A 22,928-nucleotide genomic window follows, 5' to 3' on the forward strand; every position below is an offset into this window, starting at 1 on the left:
CAAGTGTTTTGTACCTGTCTCCAGGCTGTTGTATGCCCCCATTAAACGCTTTCTGATGTTGCATACAATTAAGTCTATGATAAGAGGATCCGTTAAGTGTATGATGTCTGCCTGTAATATCATTACCAAGCCACCCCAACAGCAGCTGGAATCACGACATTAACAGCAGTGATACCCATTCCCTAGTCGACGTCCGCTCGTAGGAGACAGCTATGACTAATTTGTGCCCTCGAACTAATTTAGTAACTCCTGGTTTCCTCTTTTCCGCGACGACTCGTAAGACCGACATTTGTTAGTGTTGGTCACCATTCATCAAACGGTAGCTCCGGGGCTTCGAAATACATTCTCTTTTACAGAGTTATGTTGTCCTGTTAGCACTGAAGTCGCTGACTGTAACTGGTCCGCCCTTGCATAAGGCAAGACAGATTCGAGATGGATTCGAGTAAATACAGAACACTTCTTGACTGTCCGTTAATAACGAGGAAAGACAGTGAGTTTCTCAATGAATAGCTCGAACTATATTTTTTTGTCCCAGGGAAAAGGACTCGACAGTTCTTTTCAAGGTAAAACTGAGGTCGAAAACAGTAATTCATGAATTTTGGTCTTCACGTAGTAGACATTGTAGTATTAGTTCTTGAAATATTCTTAGAATTCATTCGGAAAAATTTGGCAATGTTATCCAAATACAGCGAATAATGCAAACGGTTGAATTGTACACTTTACCGTATTCGGTTGATGGTGAGCAATAATCTCAAATGAGATAGATAGATTCTGGATTTTTATATTTAAAATACAATCGAGGAAACAGATAGTGAGACCTCTTCCTAAATGATGACTGCTCCTCTTGGACTTTACAACTGAACTCCATCTGGACTAAACTGGTCTATGCGTGGCTTATTGTCCTACCAGATTAACTTAACCTAACCTAATATAAGGAAAAAATATCTGTGATCAGTCCAAATTATTATCAATACAAATTATTAAAAAGTCTGTTTAAGGATTTTGAGAATACTTTTTTTTATATATTTTTTTCTAAATAAGTCTTGATTTTAATTTCTAAGCACGATTCAACTGAATTACTGAACTTTCTTCAATCTAAATGTTTATATAATTTTCTATTCTATATGTAATTACTCAGCCAAAACGCTCATATCGCATTTTTCATTATTTCATTATATTTCCACGCACCAACCCAAACAAAAAAAATATTCGAAAATTGAAAAAAAATCGAAATAACCATTTCACATCAATCGATAATCGATAACTGTTTGCCAAAATCAAAAAATATGTAAAGAACTCGCCGAAAGCCTGCCTGGATCAACACAGCGCAGTCCATATCCAATGCGTAGGCGTAAGTAGCATCCATACCTACATATAAACATACATACATACGTCACAAAATATATATTTAGTAAATATAAGCAAAATTTAGATACATTGGTTAACTCAAATTTATAAAAAAAAAATGAAAAGAAAAAAAAATAAATACTTGAATATTAAAAAATAAATATTTTTTAAAATTTTTGAATATTAAAAATTAAATATTTTTAAAAATTTTGAACATGAAAGTTTTAAACATAAAGTATTAAAAAAACACTATTATGCAATGCTTTGAACGACTACCTAAACTAATAAAAGTAAACGCTTCCTAGTGCTTCCCACGAACACTTGAACAATTCCCAAGCTATTGACCCAATAGATGAAACCTTACTCGTTTTGGAATGATCCATTATTTTGAACGAATAAACCAATACCGTTACTTAGTATTGCACATAATTTCTGCTAACTAATTTCTTACCACTTTATCCTCATTACCGACTTTAAAAATTAACCGTTACGAATTTTCTAATTTCTTCCAAAAACAGCCAGCGCCAAGTCCTCGACATTGCCATTGCCACCGCATCGCCCCTTGTCTACGCTGCGCGACAAAGAGCGCGATCGCGAGCGTGACGGTTACTATAGCGATCGCAATGAACTCATACGCGAAAGAGAACGCGAGCGTGAGCGCGATCGTGGCTATCTCTCCGATCACAATACGAGGTGAGTGTCATTATTGAAATTTTCTTAAAATATTCCGTTTACTGATGTTGTAATATTTATAATGTCTGTTTCGTCAATTTTGTAGCTTTTCAACATCACGTTGCGCCTCGTGCATTGGTGAATCGGCACGTGCTCAATGGTTTCGTCACTCGGATGGCTGGCGTTCAGGCAGCTCCACAATTGGTTCGGGCTCTGGTCAGGGCTTAATGTCACAACAGACTACCGGTTCGGGTCATAAACGTTCACCATGGGACTCGTTACCATCATTGCGTCAAGATAGTAGTCTCAATGATTCGGGTTATAAAAGTGCACGCGCTGATTCGCTTGAGCAACGGTGAGTTAATTTGGTTCGGTAGTAGAAAAGTAGGAGAGATTATTTGAAAATTATCAATTAGTTTTGGAAAAGTATTGAGAGAAATTATTAAGCTATTCTGAGAGAGGGAGGGAGATAGAGAGAGATTTTGAAATTTTGTAAACAGTTTGAATCTGTAACGAGATTTGATGAAAAGTCAGGTTATGTCGTCGTTATATTGAAATATATTGTCTTGAAAAGGATTTTTTGTAGAAATTAGAAATTATTATGGACTGATTCCAATAAAAATCATAGTATCATCCCTAAATTTTAGAAATTAATTAACTAATCAACCGTTTTATATTTCTTTTCCGCAGCGCTGAATTCATACGTCAAGATAGTTTACGTTCAGATTATTTGAGTGACCGTGATTCACGTTATGGCATTGTACAACAGGCTTCTATCGACAGCACCGACTCGCGCATGTGCTACTTGACATCATCTGAGGTGAGTACAAAATTTAACTTTCAATATGAGAAACGAGTTGACGAAGTCCTCGATGTGCTTTCTGAGTCCAAAGAAGTAAACACATGCCTTTAAAAATCGGCTTATTTGCAAAAAAAACTTTAAAAATTTCACCGATGACCTGTGAACTTAGGTGCTTTACAAACTACCAGCAAAATTGGTTCTGAATGAAACATTGCATCTGAAATCACTTTTGTAGAATTATGTCGATTATCAAACTCAAAGCTGAAAAGTCTGATGAAATCATTTAAGTTTGCCACAACCTGCGACAGTCGTTTCTATTTAGCCGGATAGATCTCGCACTTTAATACAATAAGGGATCTACAACTTCTACCTCTAGAAACCACACTAACTATGGCGCTTAACGCCTTGTTGCAGATAGCACTGGTAGACATAGCCGCAAGGTAAATGGTCATTGCAGCTGCCCTCTGACACTTTGATTACATTACCGGAGCGCTAAGCCTAGCCCTGGCGGCGTTTCTTTGCTCACATACCTGCGAGGAAGACATAGGAGGAAAGGACTCACTAGAGGTGAGAGGCAGTGAGCTTCTTTACGCATGGATCATAGTTTGTAGGGTAGGTTAGGGTGGAGTACACTGTCGGAAACTTTCCATCAGCTCCACCTTTAGGCTGCAGCGACTTCAAGGCAAAAGTGGCTCTCATAGAGCAGCACAGCCTTCTTTGAAGTGGTGTATGCCCACCGATTGTAGGGCAGCGATATCTTCCTTTAGTTCGTTAACTGTGTGCTCAAGACTAATGAAGGGCTATCTAAACTCCATATCTCTAGCGCCAAGTAATTTTATGATTCGAAATGGTTTGGCTGTATTGCAGGAAACTGTAGGGCTGATGAGCTTGCTAAGACAGGTACTTTCCTTTCAATATGGGAACGTTTACTAAGACAGGTACTTACGTCTCAATATGGGAACGAATAGGAGCGCTGTAGCCTTCTTGTGCTTCACTATGGAACTATTCAGTCTCGAACCAAGTCAGCACGTTTTATTCAACTATATACTAGCAGGTGTGCAGTCGTAAGGTCCTTCTGGCCCAGGGTAAACCGAAAGAGGTCTATGGAGCTCTCAGCAAGGACCACCTTTCAATGGTTGTAGTAGTTATGATTGTCTGATCGTCATTCTGCTGCTGGGTGCCAGTTTCATATGCTTTTTTGATGAATACTTCCTTGTCAAATATCCTGCTTTTGACAAACCAAGGCAAAAACACCTCGGATTTCATACTTTTCGACATCCAGATGAAATAGCGAATATAGAAACTTCTGATTAGCCACAGCTTATTAATGAATTCCAATATACTCCTAAGTGCTAGTTGGGCGATGTGATTCACATTTGGAAACATGAATCTTCCGTCTGCAGTCTGCTACGCAGTCAATTAGCAGGTGGTTTCAGGCTCCCTGTCGCAGAACCGGCAATTTACACAAAAAACTAGGCTCATGTTACATAAGTGCTTCCTGAGCTTACATTGCCCAGTGTAAAATGCGTCAAGTAGCCTGAGTTTCCTTGAGAGATTGATTGCATATCTAAACTGCTGAGGTTGTATGTAGTAACCCCTTATTAGTAACTTGCCGTGGCGCATGCCTTGGAGTTGTTGCCAATATCTCCCTCTGCCTACTCGTTCTTACTTGCAAAGCCGATCTTCTTACTTGCGGACCCACCGCAATGAAGGATTCGGGCCCTACCATTTTAGTGGATGCTGCGGAGCGGGCGAGCTCATCAGCCAGTTCATTCCCGACTTTACCTTTGTGACCGGGCACCCAGATAATATGCACTTGGTTACGTACTGATAGATTGTTAGTTACTCAAAACAATTATCCTCCATTTTCACTCTCTCTGTTAAAAACAAATAAAGCAACACAAATTAACTCATCTTCAATAAACAAGCCTCCATTCTCAGATAATCACTGAAAGCCATTTCCAGCGTTAAAAAATGGCAAAAAATCAGCGACACAACTATGTCAACAAAGTCTTAGTCATTTATCCACCAGTTTAATGAGCTAATAAATTATGAAAAGTGTAAAATTATTCGCAAACACAATTAATTACGAATGCAGCAGCGCTGACAAGCGACAAGCGAGAGTATTCTACTTGTAGTACGGCTGTGGCCTCGACCTGTTACCGGTCAAGGCATTTCAGCTGTCAAAGGTGCACTGAAAGTAAGTGTGTGACAAATTTCAGCAAATACCAACAAAAAGAAAAACGTAAAAAACGCAAAAGTTTCGCCATAAAAGCTGTCACACGCCAAAGTCGGCACGGAAAAGCTTTTTAATGTCGCTGTTGTCCTGATGTTAGGCTGTGCTCGTCAGCCGCTGGAAGTCAACTGGAAGGCATAGCGTTTGGAAGTGCGCCGAATGTTCGCGACATGCTCGTCTTCGTACTTCGTGTTGGCAATAAATCAAAAGGCGCTTACATATTTACATGCGGGCGCGCATTGTTTTGGTGAATGAATTTCGCAAGTTTGTCAGTATTTTGATTTATTGTTATAATTTTTCTGCTCGCTTGTTGTTATTGTTGGCGCATTTTGTGTGTTTGTTTTGCTACATTTTGTGGCAAAAAGCTCATTTGTCGGCTTAATGTGGCATAACTTGTTAATTTCTTGTGTTTGCCTTACAATCATTACATACATATATTAGTATGTGTATGTATATATATCTATATATATGTACATTGAAAATATACATACTTAATGATAATCAGCTTCTCCTTGAAGTGTAAATCATTGTGGTGTTGCTTCTAATTAAGGCACTTTTGATAAAATTGGCACGATTTGTCGATTGTGGTCGCTGTTTTTTCAAGGATTGTTTTGTATTGATATTTCTTGTGAGTTATTGGCAGTTATTTTTTACGGATGGGTCAAAAATCGGGCGGAATGTTTATAGGGGAGTCCATTGGGGGGTAATCTCAATGATTTCTAGTTTGAAACTGCCAGACTAGACTCAAGATCGTAATTTCCAAGCAGTAGCAAGGATTCTCTTCCTCAGTAGTATAGTGAGTATTCACCCCAATTGCAAGGTAACAATGCAAGTCTTGAGATCTTTGAGCAAATGAGATTGGTTAAGATAAGCTTGTTAAGGCTAACCGAATGCCAGAAAACTGCGAATATTTTCATAATATCTTCAAATTGCCAATAAGTTTGAGTACCAATGTCTTCTTGTGAATCGCTAAGCTGGCGTGAGTTTGTTCCACACTGATCGATGGACAATAGGTGGTCGGAAGTTCCTTCTAGGCATTGTAAATCGACAAAGATTTGACGGACTTTACGTCCTTTGCCAGCAGTCCAGAGCAGTATGGTACTCAATTGCTAGTAGTTTCGGTTACGTGGTCACACTGGATACTTAATTATGATACCACAGGGAGCAGGAGTCCTTGGAGCTCGCTTCAACCTGCTCATGCGGACTGGCCCGTTGGCGAGTATCGCATTGGTTGTTGCTAAAGCGCGAAAGCGGGAAGAACTGACTCTTTATCAGTTAATTGTGGAGTTGAATCGGGTGCCGGACCCAAAGTACGGCAAAGGTTTTAGATGGATCTCGAACGCTACCAAAGTTGTTAGTGTGTCCATTCCCCACTTCCAGTTGGTACTGAAACGCCTGCTATTTTCAGGGCGCTGATCAACGCATTGATTTGATCCGCTGTGCTTTTGAGCGCCGTGGGGTGAGACTATCATCAGCAGGTACCCATGTTAAACACACACCGTACGTTTACGTCCTCTGCCTAGTTCCTTTCCCTAGAAGTCATAATTCTATTCGATTAACGTCCTTGGGTAAGACCAGAAAATATTCCGGATCCCAGTATTTAACATGATTTCGTATAAATCGAGCTGAAGTTATTACATCCCTTTTATTTGCTTTGTCAAAATTTTGTAAAACTTAAGTTGATATACCTCAGACCTGATACATTTAATTATCCAGGCGATCTGGTCAATTGTCAGTACATGTGTGGTTGCAAGGTTGTACCGTTGGTTAACCAAAAAAGTTTTGACGGATTTCAGTTTTAGTTTTATTTTTCCAAGTTAAAAGTGGTTCTATGCGATGAATGTTCATGAGGTGAGAGAAGACAACTTTTTGGATGTCATCTGTCGAAGTTGCTTGGAAGATATCAAGCTATAGCTATTACAACACTTTCTTTTCGACTGACCAAAGTTTATGAAATTAATGCTAAATTACCTTAGATCACATATCCTCAGTTATACAGACGAAATAATGGGTGTAGAAAACAAGCCACAGGCTTTGTGATGCGGTCAAGGGACTTTACCGACAAATATATACTGAGGTTCATCTTAAGTAGTAGTTTTTGGGACCAGAAAAGGCTTACTTCTAGTTTTTTTCCTAATAATATACAGTGGGAAGTGAAGGTCTATCGCGAAACCTCTTTGGCTTGATGTCTTAAGTATCCGTTAATCCAGAAAAGTCTCTGAAATCTACTGGTTTGGTATTTGTCCGTATCTTGCGATCTCAATCGACACAACTAGAATTCAGAACTTTAGAACTTCGAAAGTAAGAATAAGTTTTGTACTGTTTTCTACTTATCGATCGCAGTAGGTTTGAATTGCTGAAATAACTAGCCTTGATCGGATAAACTCCCGGTCAATGCTGTTGTCAGGGAATCGAACGTTGTGTTGACATTTCATCTTAAGAGTTGTTATTTTTCTATCAAAATTTCGACCTCTTAATTTTAGTTCAAATTCCAGTTTAAGTTTAATGTTTCCAATGTTGGATCAATTTATTTAAAATTTATTAAAAGTATGCTGGTATTGTGGGTACCTCTTATTGAATATTCGGGCATTGACAACCAAAGACCCTAGACCATTGACGAATCAAGGGAAGAGTATAATATTACAAAGAAAGGTTTGCATTAGGAGTCTGCAGGTTTCTGCTTTCCTTAAAGTATAATTTGCGGGCTGAATGAGCGAAAGTTCAAAGTTTAGTTCGCATACACCTGGATTATATGGTCGAATATGTATCTAACCACCAAACAGATGCCAGAAACAGATTGGATAATTACCATATCAGATAGTATTATCCTCTTTTAGCTAACCGTGCTACATATGAACGATTTGTTATACACTGGACAAGGTGACAAAAAAGTAACTGGAAGTTGTAAATAAAAAGCAAATATTTAATTATTCTTCAATATTAATTTGGCCGCCTTCTAACTAATCTCGACTATATGTAATACACTCATACCAATAATATTTCCAGTCCTCGAAAAAACTTTTCATAAGCACTTTTTGGGAAGTCCTTCAGCTCCTTCAGCGAATTTAGTATTATCTCTTTGAGTGACTGTTAACGGGTTCCACGGATCGGCAGTTTCAGTTTGGGGAACAAGAAAAACCACACGAAGCCAATTCTGTTGAATTTCGACGGTTTTTATTGCGTTTTTGACTTAAAATTCGGTCGCAATCGTGGCTCAATGCGATGATGCGTTATTTTTGAGTAAAATCCATGAATTGCTCTCCACCAATTCCAGCCGTTTTCGAGGGATGTTATCAGGTAAACGCCTCATAACTGCCACATATAACTTCTGTCCCTCCGGAACTAATCCATGATGCACCAAACCACCACAAAAACAATGAGCATCACTTTGATTTTTGAGCGCCTTTGACGTGATTTTTTGGTTTCAGCTCGTTTTTTCCCCTCCATTCCGACGATTGTTAACTTGTTTGCATGTTAAACTCATGAATCCATGTCTCATCAGCAGCTCTAATGCTCCCATGAATGTGGGATAGGAATTCGCTTGACCAAGAATGTTCAAAAAGACCTGTTTATGGTACTCTTTTCGAAAGAAATTCAGCTCTATCGGAACGAGTCGAGAACAAGAATGCTTTACACACTCATAATATCAAACAGAATCATTCAAACGAACTCGCGAGAGATGTTGAGCTGTCTTGCCATCTTTCTAACACTTGTCTGACGATTTCAGGCACCATATCATTCACTTTTTTAATATTTTCTTTCACTAGTCGAAGGTCGTCTTGAACAAAGCCTGTCTTCAACGAGCTCTCGACCGTCTTTGACACTCTTCTATGCTATGTTTTTTATCTCTTTTATGTTATAAAACGCACTTGTAAAGGGTATATATAAACATTTTTTTCCTGATAATGTTTTTCTTGTTTTTTTTTTTCAAGGCCTTTTTATGCTTCGTGGTTGGGTTCGCCAGCAAAAATAATACAAATTATACGAAGTAAATGAGCTACTCATTACAAAAAAACAAATTCACTGACGAAAACCAAACAATTCATAACAGCAAATCTCCTTCTCAGTTTCACACAAAATTTAAAAATGTTCCGCCATTCACTACATTTTGTGTTTAAAAAGGACTTTCACAGCGCAGCCAGAGCTTGGACGTTTCAAATTTTACTTAAATCTCGAATATTTGTAATTTTCCCTCAATATACAGAGCATTTCGCTGTACCTAGTACGTGTGTGTGTATATGTATATGTGTGTTTGCAGCAATAATTGTAGTTGTTGGTGTTATTGTTTGTAGACTTCCCTCAGTGCATTTAGCAGCAACTAGCAACGGCTAGTAGCGCTCACTTCGGCGCCCCGCCGCGCCCCGTCAGCATACTTTTGCTGACTGACCTAGTTGTAATTTATTAAAAGAACCAAACACACACACACAGAGGCACACAGCGACAAATACTTGCTGGTGTGTGTTTGTTTGCAGCAAGTCTGCATGTTTGCCTACATACCTATGCATATATGCAGAGATGAATATTTGTTTACTTGCATATACCATATACTATTTGTGTGTTTATATACTATGTTTGTGTGCGTGTAGTGCTGTATGTGTATGTGTGTGAGACACAGGCGACAGCTTTGGCGTTAGCGAACTGCAATCACTATGAATATTTTATCGTTGCTGCTGCAGTTTTTTCCTACTTTTTACCTTCACATCGATGTTTATTGTTGTTGTTGAGTTTTTTTCACACACATACATATATACATATGCATGTTTGTGTGTTTGGAATTTATGCTGCAGCATGTCTTACTTCATTTTAGACTCATTCAACTGTTGGCAGTTAGGATTTTATTTTCATCAAACGTGCTTCTGCAGCAACTGGATGTATAAGGCTGTGGCTGAATTTACTTATAAGTGTAAATATGTATGTATGTACATATGTATATTTTTTTGTGTTTAAAGCGTTTTGAATTTTTTTGACACTTTTTTAATGATTTTCGTTTTCTGTACGTACTCGTAAATACCCTGGACCATATATCGGAATTGCGTTCATCTACTAGAGTTACTTATAGTCTAGTCGAGATACCGCATATTCATATATAATATATACGATTTATCAGCTAGCTTCCGCAAAGCTTCCGCAGCTATCTAGTAATAGAACACAAGTGCATATGCCATATTCATTAACTGTTAGCAGTTCTAGGGTACCTTTCCGTGCTATATTATTACTTTTACAATTTCCTGCAAATCCGCTGTAGCCTGGCATGTATACCAGCCTTATCACACTCGATGCTATTGATAGTGAGGTTAGGCACTCCTTGACCAACTCTGAACGCACTGTCAATGAGTTCAAGGCTAGTAACGCAACTCTTCTATCTGAGTGGATGGTCACTTCTCTGAAGGAAGGGAGGCTGAACTCGATTTGGCGACACTATGATCCAAGTGATCCGGTATGAAGTAAAAGATTTCCGCGTGTTCAGACACGTGTTCTTTTAGGAACCTCTGAGGCTGATTGCAACTTTCGAAGCCAAACACTTTCGAACGATGTCTACATGCAATATGTGCAAGTTGGCGTTGAGTCCCATGGTCGGAGTGGTCCTATGTACATATGCTGATGAGTGCCGACCGTTGAACGTTCTCGAGTTCGTTGCAAGTGTGATCTTATCTCGAGCCCTTCACCACATAAAAACTCAATAGAACTCAAGCATCTTTGAGGCTTGACTACGGTTTCGTAAAGTCAGAGGACCACTTTCTGTGAGGCACCACAGCTTCGATATTCAGTTTCCATGAAAACTTTTTATCCACGATGAGCCCTAGATATTTCCCTTTATCCACCGGCTGCACTTAACAAGGAAAAAATATTTCTATGTTGATTCCGATGAGTAAATTTGTAAGACAGCTAAATGCTATAGTGATCCGATAACGTTATCTTTCACAATCCTCCATTGGAAATTTTGTGAAAATATCTTCGTAAACAAAAAGGTTTTCCCTACAAGAACTTGATTTTGTTCGATCAGTTCGTTTGGCAGCTATATCATATAGTGATCCTATACTGAGGTTCCAACAAATAAGAAACTTTTTGAGGAGGAATATACGTCTCCTTGACTTCTGTTATTTAAGATTGCTTGTCCTTAAGAAAACCTCTGTTATTTCTTTCTTTTTCTCCAACACATAGGTAGACTAATAGACCTTTAAATATTCCACTCGTTTTCAGTCCATCCGACCACTGTACATATTTATATCTCATTTTCCTTCTCCTCATATATATGTTTGTATGTCTATTCTGTATCATATTTCTATCTCACTCTTTCTGTACAGATCAATTAAATCTATGCTAAGTTCGGATATGCAAAATCATGAATATTTTCTTCCTATCTATTCTATATTCCTCAACTTGACAGCATACGAGTATTTCAGTAAATATTCTATCTCTTTCTCTCGCTGTGTATTATTCTAGTCCCTTAGATATTCCTCTCGTTCTTTTATCTCCAAGCAGTGTAGATATTTATGTCTCTTTTTCTCTTGCTTAGTGTATACTTTTCACCAGTAACATATCTCTATCTCACTCTCTCCTTTAATATCAGTTAAATCAATGCAAAATTCGGATCTTCGAAAAACAAGATTATTTTCTCTCTATCTGTGCCAGATTCTTTTAAGTATCATTATAATCCAATATACTTCTTGTCTCGGTCTCGGTCTCTTTCTTTCCGACCTTGTTAAATTGGTATTTATGTCCCATTTTTTCTCACTTCCTGTATAAATCTATCCCGTATTATATTTCTATCTCACTCGCTTCTCTATCATATTTTTTCTATCACATTTTGTCTTACTCGAAATCCTTTAAAACAAAACAAAACTCGCTTCTTCGAAATACATGTTTATACTATGGTTCTCATATTCATTTACATCCGGTGCTTCCTGATTGAATTTGTGCTTCCTTTGCTTGAACGCATCCTTATTCGTTTTAACCAACCAGTATGTCCGAACAAACATACATTTTTTCAACTTTCAGCCAACAGTTATGTGGTTACAATAATTACGAATTAAAACAATATGACGAATCAATTCACTCCTCAGCTGAAAACTGACCTACAGACCAGACCAACCAAGCATTCATTACAAAGCTCTGTTCATAGTAAGCAACAACAACTGGCTGTAGTAGAAATACAGAAATTTATTCGACTTACTCGTAGCATCTGGGAGTTTGAGACAACATGCAGCACCCTTGCTTCCTTACTTCCCTCCTGACGGACTGTTTATGTAATGCTTAACAGTGTGTGTCTTCATTTGCATCTATGGCAATGTTAACGAAAGTGAAACAAATTTACTGGCAAATTGACGATGTCCGGAGGTAGACTTAACAAACACAATCACAATAAAAACACGAACGACAGATTTACCGTTGCACACATGAATGCATTTTCATATGCTTGTCGAGAGTATTAATTAAATATGCGAATAACCACATGAATATCGGAAATACTTTGAAACAGCTTTGGTGTTCGAGTGTTAAAATGCAAAAACGCTTAAGTTGGTTTTGGGAGATTTTGAGCTGACAGCTTGCCGAGTTGACTGTTGTTAGCGTTTTGGGTTGTTTGGCGGCAGCAGAGGGAATCTGCAAGACTTTAAAATGAGACGGAAAATATATTCTTGGAAGGACCAGTTTAAGCTGCCAACTTATTGATCCACCTATAATTCAGACCTAAAAAAGTTGTAACCAGGGAACTAAATAGAGTTATTGTTATGTCAGTTCCACAACTCTTGTTGCTGTAACAGGTACCTAGTCCTCGTTAGGATGGTAAGGATTAGATAAGTTTTCGTCGGCATCATCAAACGGTAGGATCAGAGATCGTGCTGTTTCGACGGGTTCGGACCAAAGGGGAAGGGTGTCAGATGAGTAGAGGTAGCAGGTCATATAAAGAGGTGGCCAGTGTAATGCGAGTACACATTGCACGCTGAACCTATATTGGATATGTCGAGGTCTATTCTGGATAAGTTTTTCATGCTACAGTATACAGAAGGAAGCTGCGCAAGGGTCACTCTCGTTTCTCGCAAAAACTCGAGCTCTTTGCTTGCAGTGGGTAATGGTTTGACTTCAAGTACACCATTCATCGAGAGACCGAGAGGGAGTCGGTAAAGGTGCTGATGACTTCACTGTGAATGGCGATCTGAGCTTGTCGGAAGTTAGTTGCATCCGAAGTCTGGTCGGTGTATTGTTTGATGTTGTCGACTTATGTAGTGGAGGAATGACCTCTTGATGCTTCTAGGAGGCGATTCTGTTCCAAGCAGGTGAATGCAGAGATGATTCAGTTGATCAGTTCCAAAATAGTAACACGCGGGTCGATCGGCCAAACGGGTTTCATGGGTAGCCTTATATGAAAGAAAATATCCTCTGTTTTCGAAAGCCCAAGTAAGAGACTCGACCACAATGAATGAACCACGATTATTCGTATTATTCGCAACAGCGGCGAAAAAAGTAGTTGAATTTGAGATTAAACCTCATGCCCTCAACTGTCGCTTTAAATTCATTGTTTTCGTAAAACTTTTTTTAAGTTAAACTTAAAGTCTTCACTTCCGTCCATGGTTTGGTGACACGATTTCTGTGTCGATAGCTTTTTTGCGTAACCATCGCTATCAATTTTTTTTTTTATTTGAACTCAAAGACCTACCTACCGACTTTCTTTATGTGTAGAAGAAAATTTTTAGTGTGAAGTTACAGTGGTCACTTTTTCTTCTCTTTACCCTTGCATCCTCATTTTGCTGCCAATTTTAGTGTCAGCTTCTTGTTTTTGTTCCTTTAGATCCTTGTCAGTGCAATTAAAAACCAGAACATTGTATATTTTATCGTACTTTCCTTTGGTCAACACCAAAGCCCTCATATTACAAAGACACCTTGCGTTTCTGCAGTATAATTTTGCAACATCTTTTATATTTGTGGAAGACAAACCAACTGCAGTGCCACTTACTTTTCGCCAGTGTTTACTTTTGTATTCTTATATATACATAACGTACGTATGTATGTATGTATGTCTGTATACATTTTGGATATATGTGAAAATATTTATTACTAATGAGTGTCCTTCTTGAGGGTTGTAGCGGCTAATTTATTCAAATAAATTTATATTGGCGCAAAGTACAAAGATACACTATGGTATACAATATCTATAGTAATCAGATTTGGCAGGTCATATGGATTTTTAAGTTCATCACGTCTTTTGGTGTAGTGACTGTCGGTCTTTGCCGCGTCGATAAGTCTCCGTCATTGGCATCAACATTGCGCACGACGACGGCACCAGTCGAAGGTTTCAAATTTCACTAAGTGTGCATGCACTTGATCTCTTCATATGATTTTAGGTCATCTAACAGGAGCACCAAACCGTAAGTTTTGCGAGTTGCGTGCGCTCTATCATTTCTGCAACATGGCCAGCGCAGTCACTGATTTTTATGCGCCGCACTATGTCGAGATCACCGATGAGCTCGTACAGTTCATCATTTCATCGAATCGGATATTCTCTTTCTCTTACGCAGACAAAACCATGCTTCTGTACCGTACTGCATGATATACTTGTGTAGTCTTATTCAGTGTTAATTTAATTTTGAAAAGGAAGCCCCCTGTTTTTTAATTCGTTGAACTATGTCAATGTCGTCGCATATCTCATACAACTCGTGACTGACCACGTTGTTAATATATAAGCCGTAGCTGACGAAAACTTTCACTACATTGAACCCTCGTCTGGTAACGTCGGCTTATCGTTGTTCATATCCACTACCTCTGCACCATATATAAGTAGTACGGAATAATGATATCGGGTTCAGTTTGGTGGTCGTCGAGAAACCTTTTTGTTTATCGAATGGCTCGGAGAGCTACCTGTCGGCAAAGCTGATGATAGCGCTCAACGTCATTATCATATTGTCATAGGGCGATCCCCTTTTGTCGAGGCTGTTGTTTCTTTTTCATTAGCGTATATTTTTTACTTTACTTACGATCTCGCATTCAAACTCGATGTTCTTTGGCTACCAGAGGATACTGGTTCCTAAGAAATATTCGTGAACTGATATGTTGACCATAATCAAGCTCTATAAAAAAATTGTCTCTGGAATTTCATTAAACAATGAGAAAAAACTCACATGTCTTCCTACCATTCTCATATACCTTCTTTAAATGTTCTCAGATAATATTTTACTGAAACTCAAGTAATCTCCGAGTTGAGTATAAGATCATGTGGGTGTCACCTTTAAATCAGTCTTCCTTGTGCTGGTGATGCTAGCAGGATCTTTCAATTTGGTTTCACTGCAATAAACGCTTTAACCTGATCCGAGCTTCAAACTGTCAAACCTATTTATTCCATCAATCGATTTATTTCTTTACAACTTTTAAATATAAGTTCTTCAAAGCTCTTTGTACTACATATATTCAAGTCATCCAGGTTCGATTCGGAGCTTGACGATACACGCCCATAGGATGGGGCTAATAGATCGAGAAGACTGTAGAAAATGTCTAGAGCTGGGCACCGAGGAAACAATGGAGCATCTCTTGCGCCCTTGTCTCACATTTGCAAGACTACGCCATAAGCATCTGGCGTCTCTACGATATGATAGACTGGAGAAGGTATCGATAGTGAGATTTCAGAGTCTGTAAAGGTCCTCATGGCCTGAACTGAACTCTATCTGGTATCACAAAGGACTAACACTGGTCTATGCGTGGTTTATTGGCTTACCAGTTTAACCTAACCTAACCTAAGTCCAGAATTGGAATTGATATTGTAATTGCTCACGAAACTTTTTTCAGATAAAAACCTAAGCAATTTGTTTGACAACAAAGTTGAAGCATTTGGATCAAACTACCGATAATTTTAATAATTTTGTCTAGACTTTAAGCCGTCGCCTGTAGTTAAAAGCAGTTATCAGCGGCTGCTGTTTGAACAGAGGAAGAATTGTTGGGCTTTTATCTTAGGAAAAGCTGACAATGTTCTGGCAGTTTTATCGGTACTTATGGCAACTTCTTAAATATACTGTGGTCCTTGGCGAAAAGTTATTAATCTAACCTAACCTAAATTAACCTTGAAAAATTTTAATATTATAGTAATTTAATTCGGATACTAAACGTCCCCTCAAAATTTTTAATAAGATGTATGGTAAAGGGTATAGAAAGGTACCAAAAAAGCTCACTTCATGCTGTGATTCTGACTGCATGATGTAGTTTCGGAGGAGCTCTGCAACTAAAAAATTAGTTATATTTTAAAAAATCTATTTCCGAGACCACTATAAGTCATACTCTATATTGTGACCAACCGAGTTCGAAAAGAAAACTCCAGTAAGAAATCAACATTTCCGGTAAAAAAAACCTATTCTTTCAAACTCTCGCCAAACAGCCATTATAATATTCCTACAATTGTTTTCATTTCGTAGGCAGACATTTTTATTGCTTGCTTCTACCTATTTGGGTGTAGAAAAAGTGAACAGCGGAAATAAAATTGTAAAATGAAGCGAATTGTTGCAAAGGGTTGTTGCCAAAAACAGCACAACTTGCACGCACACATGCCATAAAATATACAGTTAGTTTGCTATGTGAGCCAAAACATACCCATGTCTCCCGTAGCGACATGTGTGTAGGCTTTATACATTCCACTCTGCTCCTATTAAAGCTATGACACCCACATGACAGCATTTAAGAACTCGATTAACTTTTTTGCAGCAAAAATTTCTTGCTTGCGGTCTTTCAATATTTATGCGCACCAAAACTGTAGGTAAGACCAAAGCAAAACAAAACTATTCGAGTGGAAAAGCAATAACTGCAGAATAAAAAGTTTAGATTTGTGTTGTTTTTTTACTAAAGCAACAACAACAGTAATTTTGAAGGAGTTGTTTATTTGGCATGTTAAGTTGGCTGGTTGAGATGCTCTTACAGTGTGAGGTTGTTGTTTGGGACTGAGAGGCTTTAATATAATTCTGTATTATTTTATGCGACTTTTCACATTTTTCCTTGCCAATTTCTGATTGCCATGCTTATGTTATTAAAAGCCAATCATTTTGATACATTTCCGCCTATCTTATTTTTTAACTATTAGAATATCAAAGAGCTCACCCCTAAGAGAGATGGCAATTAACTATAAAAATTCCTTAATTTCGTTCAATCTATCATTTAGTAATATTTTGCGGAAGATAAACTGAAAAAATTGGGGAAAATCACAAATTTTTATAAGAGTTGAACTAATTTGAATCTCAGCTTCATGGTAATTTAAAAAATGAACACTTCTGAATCTCAGTTTAATGGATAACACCAAGTGATTGTTTAGCCCAATATACGATATTAAATTAGCTCAAAACTCTGTATACTGTTATGAAGGAACCTTCATGCCTGGAAATCTCGGAGTACATATGTATGTATACATATAAACTGACATAAAAAATCGGTATATGAACTGATGAATATAAAATTAGTCAATTCCGACAAATAGATGCTAGTATCTGACCAAGAGGTGCGATATCGCAACTAGGAGGGTATTTTTAAAGTGAAAAAGTATTTCTAAAATATTTGCTAGGTGCTCTCAGTTACAAAATGTTGTTTGTTATACGAAAAAATAGTTTCCAAATTTAATAATATTTAGGAATGCTTTTAAGTTGAAAGTTTTTGGGAGCATAAAATACGGTTTATTCTTCATGATAATCAGTCTTTAATTTTAGAAATTTCCTGGTGAAACTATTGTGCAATATTTTTTAAAGGATAGTAGAACGTTATATTCGAAGAAAGTATAAGGCTTTCTCCTTTATAGCCCAGGATTCGCAGGAATGAGCAAGAAACTTCTCGCTAGGTACAGTTCCTGCGAACCTGGTGAAGTTGTTGAGATTGACTTTACCCAACTTAACCAATATGTGTTAAGCTAAAAAGTCTTCACCGATTTAGGGTGATTCACTTTTAGGAGTGTTATGGTTAACACAGAATACACATATCTGTCCCAGTGAGATCCCTTGATTTTGGATCAACTGTACGACCTAAGAGACTTTAACTACTATAACATTTCGATTATTTTTTTGGATGTAATTTCATATTCTAAATAGTCTCCAGGGCACCGAAATTATCAGGTTCAGGGTCATAGCTTTAGTAAAATGTAACTCGCACTGTACAGAGACAGTAGGGTTACGCTAGCTGGTGTTCAAAGGAATTAGCTTTCTTACAAAAAAACTTTTCAGACATTTTTGTGATTGTTTGACTCTGCATCAAAGATAGACACCTGCAAAAAGAAAATATGCCAGATTTCAGAGACTGTGATAAAGGTGAAACTGAATATGTGCGTAGTGTTTATGGCCCTAATACAGTTTGTCGATAGAAGCTCTGTTCCCGTCTATAGTGAATAAATCTACTGCTGAAAAATTTGCTTTAAGAAAAGCTTCTGGAAATCGCCGATATCAGCATTTTGCCAAAGGGTTCAAAGCTTTTCTATAAGGAAGGCGTTATGAAATTGCTTTAACAATATTAACAAGTTGTCGAAGACATCGGTGAATATTTGACAAAAATCGGATAATTTTTATAATAAAATTTTTATTTTTATATAAGTGCTATGTACGTATATTTTTATCAGACCTTACTCGTATGTAAAAAGTATATTAGTCTCTACCTATCGGCGTTACTTTTTTGTGATATCTATACGACACTTTTCTTACTCGCTTGAAAAATATTGCCTACCTTTAAGCGCAAATACCCAAAATATTGCCTACCTTTATGCGCAAATACCCTAAATGTTGCCTAACTTTAGGAGCCATCACCAAAAAACTGTCAAATTGCCTTCTCATCAGTGCAATTATTCAATTATAACCCATATTCTCTTCAACAAGTTACACTTAACATAGAGTTGTCATTCTGAATTTATTAACTATTTATTGAGTGTTTTTTGGGCGATGTTTTGGAACTTTGAACAAAACTTTTGGGTAAAAAAATTAGTTAATTAAAGTAATATAAAACCATACTTAAATAGAGACTAGTTTAAGCTATAAAATGCTGTATAGAAAGAAATATATATACATAAATATAGTATATGTATATTAGTTAATAATAAAACCCTTCTGAGGGTTAAAAAATTCTGCGAAATCGAAAATACAAAACCACAAAAATAAATAAATTCTGAGAATATTTTATAATATTTTTATTATAATATTTTTTCATAATGTTCGAATTTTGCTTCTCTTTCTCAAATGCCAGATCTAAACTGCACAACGAATTTCAAAAATTCATTTTGTTTGTAGATCTGGCAACCCTATTAGCGCACAAGCAATAAGAAATGTATTTGATTACGTTGTCAGCGGCACACTGTTAGCTCTTCCCTGCCGCGCGTACTCTTTTGCAAATTAAATTCAAATAAAATGCGAGACACAAATATTATAGACCCAACTGCTAACAACAACAATAGCGAAATAACTACAATTTTCCCGTGCAATTGAGAGTAGTGAAAGCAATAACTGCATCTAACGATATTTTGGCAACGGCATTTTAAGGCCAACTACTTTGGCCAAGCAATGCACTGCAGTGTAAGCCAACCAAGCCAAACCAATCAACTGCATGTAAATGTATGTGTGTATGTGTATACGCGTACGTGTGTTTTGCAGCGCAGTTCAATGCTCAGTAGTCAACTACGACGCGACGCTCTTAATTGCACGCTTCTGGAATGTGCACAAACACAGTTTTACTATAAGCTGGCGAGTGGAATGGCGGTTTAAATTAGAATTTGGACAAAAATGAGTGGTGCCATATCACTTACTTTGGGTGAGCACTAGTCCATTGTCAAAAAATAATAATTTTGAGGTCAGTTTTGTGAAATTTTTGGGTTGAGATTAACTAAAAGTAGTAAGCGATAAGTAAGGATGGTCAAATTTTAGGCGGAGGCGAAGCTGGAATAAAAGAAAATCGCAATTTCTTAGAAGTTTTTAGAATCATAAACTTTTTTCGTGAGCTGTTCTACAATTTTCGTGTTCATTGGAGGTGTGCTCGCTAGGCTTCCATTGTTACACTGACATACAAAGCTCGCAACTGAGCATCTGGGAAATGTGGGAAATGGGAATAGAGTGTGAGAGAGAAATACAGCATGAGTGAGAGAGTCGTGTGTCAATACGCAAATTTAGAAATGCATACGCGATTTAAGCAACAAAAGCAGTGACACTTACTAGTGAGCATAAGTTGTACAGAGAGAGCATAAATTGAATAGAGGACCATAAAACATGCAATAACGCCGACAGCTGGACTGCAGAGTGCCTACTATAAAGCGATAGGTGACCTGCTAAGACCACTAACTGTCAAATTGGCTCAGCAAAACTGACGAGGACAACGTGAGCAGCGTGCATCAGCTCCTGCGCAGTTGTCAAGCGTGTGCTCAGTTGTCAAAATTGTGCTCACACGTAAAATGTAAGCTCAGTGGAAAGTTGTTGAGCGCGACTGCAAGAAATGAGCGTTTCTTATGAGGAAAAAGGCAGCTTTAATGTTGGTAGAAAATTATTCAAAATATATATTAGTTTTATGAAAAAAAAAAACACTCAAAGTACCGTTACAGTGAGAGCATATACATTTACCATTACATACTTGCCTTTCCGCACTCCAAAAATGCTTTTTCACTGAGCGCCACATTTTCCAGCGCCGCGTCCGAGCTTTTCATGCTCATCTCACAAACATCATGTGATTGGAAAAGCTTGAATGATGCTGCGCGCGGAGAGGCGCGAACGCGGCGAGCCGACTCTCCGGCAGTCGCCTTGTCGCGCTTAATTTGTGGCCTAGTGTGGTATCAGCATTCATGCGGTCATTTTGTAACTGAAAAATTTTTATTATCTTGTAAAATTGCATGTGGCTTTTTGTGTGCGTCTTCGCAGCAGCGTTTCTTTTTTGACGTGCCCGTGTTTTTGTTGCATCAACCATTGAGCTTCAAGCCTCAAGCCGCAAGTCAACAATGGAATACGAATTAAAAATTCAATTATTGAAACGATAATAAAAGTGTTTTATGGCTTAGAAAGTTAGAAGAAATAGCAGACAAGTGCTAAGAGTGCTCACAAATCTGGTAAAAAGAAAACAACAACAACAAAAATCTGTAAAGTGTAAATCTTTGCAATACACTTATATATGTGTTTGTGTGCGTGTATTTGAAGGCATTCACTGGCGCTTCGCCCGTTGTTTAGGGGCGCACCAATTTGTGTCAGCGTTTTTTTGAGCGCTTGAGGCCATAAAGCGCGCGTATTTACAGCAACAACAACAAAGCAAAAAGCAGTGAAATGAAAATGTGGCAATGTGCATAAAACAAATGGTAATAGTGACAACAACAGCTAAAACAGCAACAACAACACCCAAAACAAAAAAATCTACAACAACACATCTTCTAAAACAAAAACAATAATAGTGCGCTAATCAACCGAATATTGTGTTGAGGTGACCCAAAGTTGCCACACTCGCCAAGCCTAATAAGCCAGCGTCACTTTTTACGCCTAAAAGTATGCAGCAAAAAGCAAAAAAATAGAAAAAAAATTCACAAACGTGTTGTGCTATGTACCGTTATGTGCGCTGCGTTACTGATTTTATATAGTGTTTGTGTCAAAGTGTTCGTTTAGTAGCTGTTACTCACACACATATACTCGTACATGTGCTTACACGCACACATATACACACAGCAGCGCATAGTTAGCTAGTCTCACGCTTAGCTGATTCTTCTATAAAATTGCATACAATACAAAGTGCCTGGCAAAGAGATGAGGTAACTGTTTTTTAACTAATTGTTTAAATGTTGTTTGTGTTTATTAAAGATTTCTTTTCTTGCCTGTTTTGCGCTTTAAGACAGCAAGTAACGGTGATTTAAAAGAATTGTGTTATTGTGTATATTCTTTGTAAAGCGTGTGGCTGCTGCTTGAACTGTGTACTACTTTGTTCTACTTTTAAAATGCAATTTAAAGTAAATGCAGTTACTTTTTATTGACTAAGTGTTAGCTTAAATGCCTTCTTTCAATACTTAATGAACTGAAATTGCGATTAAAAAGCATAGTTTTAGGAAAATAATACTTTTTTCTATGTAAATAATAAATTGCTGTTTAAATCAAGTTATGCGGAAAGCATTTTCTCAATTTTTAATGCATTTACGAATTGATTGTTTGTCGCTCGCTATTAAAGATGCTTGCAAAACTTTTTTTGGGTTTGAATCGATATCTCTTAAAAAGCCTCCTACCATTTTGTTATTGAAAACAAGAATATATATTAACATAAATACCACAGAAGCTGGAATACTCTTTACAATTAAAGACGTTTTCTTACAAGAGCTTCAATTTGTTCTATTAGTTTGTATGACAACCATTTGCTATAGTGGTTCGATCTGGAAATTTTCTTCGGATGTTCTAGCATTGTCTAAAAGAAAAATATACGTCAAATTTCGTGATGAAATCACGCCAAATAAAAAAGTTTTCCATATAAAAACTTGACTTTGATTATTCAGTTTGTATGACAGCTATATGTTATAGTGAACTAATCTGAACATTTTCTTTGGAGAATATAGCTTTGCTTTGTATAATAATCCATGCCAAATTTAGTGAAGATATCTCATCATGAAAAAAAGTTTTCCATATAAAGACTGGGTTTTGATCTTTCAGTTTATATGGTAGCCATATGCTATAGTGACCTGATATCGACGATTCCTATGATGGAACAGCTTCTTGGTAAGAAAAGGTCGTATGTAAAATTGCAAATCGATAACTCTTAAGCTGAGATACTAGTTTGCGTATATGCAGACAGATTTATGGCTAAATCAATTCAGCTCATCAGGCGGATCACTTATATAAATGATTTTCTTATAAAAGCGCTAAAAAAGTTTTTTTTTAATAAAATATAAACGGTTTGGGATATCAATGAAATTCTATTCTATTTCTG

General features: G+C 37.4%; 1 protein-coding gene across 2 annotated transcripts in view; it reads left to right on the forward strand.

Moving 5' to 3' along the window:
• Positions 1-22,928, forward strand: part of LOC105234071 (protein still life, isoform SIF type 1) — a 282,702-nt gene that overhangs the window by 116,764 nt on the left and 143,010 nt on the right. For both annotated transcript variants that reach the window (XM_049457998.1, XM_049457997.1), the window contains exons 12-15: positions 1,295-1,351; positions 1,866-2,040; positions 2,126-2,374; positions 2,710-2,839. In XM_049457998.1, coding sequence (XP_049313955.1) covers positions 1,295-1,351; positions 1,866-2,040; positions 2,126-2,374; positions 2,710-2,839 — 611 coding nt within the window. The remainder of the gene's footprint in view (positions 1-1,294; positions 1,352-1,865; positions 2,041-2,125; positions 2,375-2,709; positions 2,840-22,928) is intronic.

Source organism: Bactrocera dorsalis, chromosome 5, assembly GCF_023373825.1.
Source record: "Bactrocera dorsalis isolate Fly_Bdor chromosome 5, ASM2337382v1, whole genome shotgun sequence".
NCBI classification, from domain to species: Eukaryota; Metazoa; Arthropoda; class Insecta; order Diptera; family Tephritidae; genus Bactrocera; species Bactrocera dorsalis.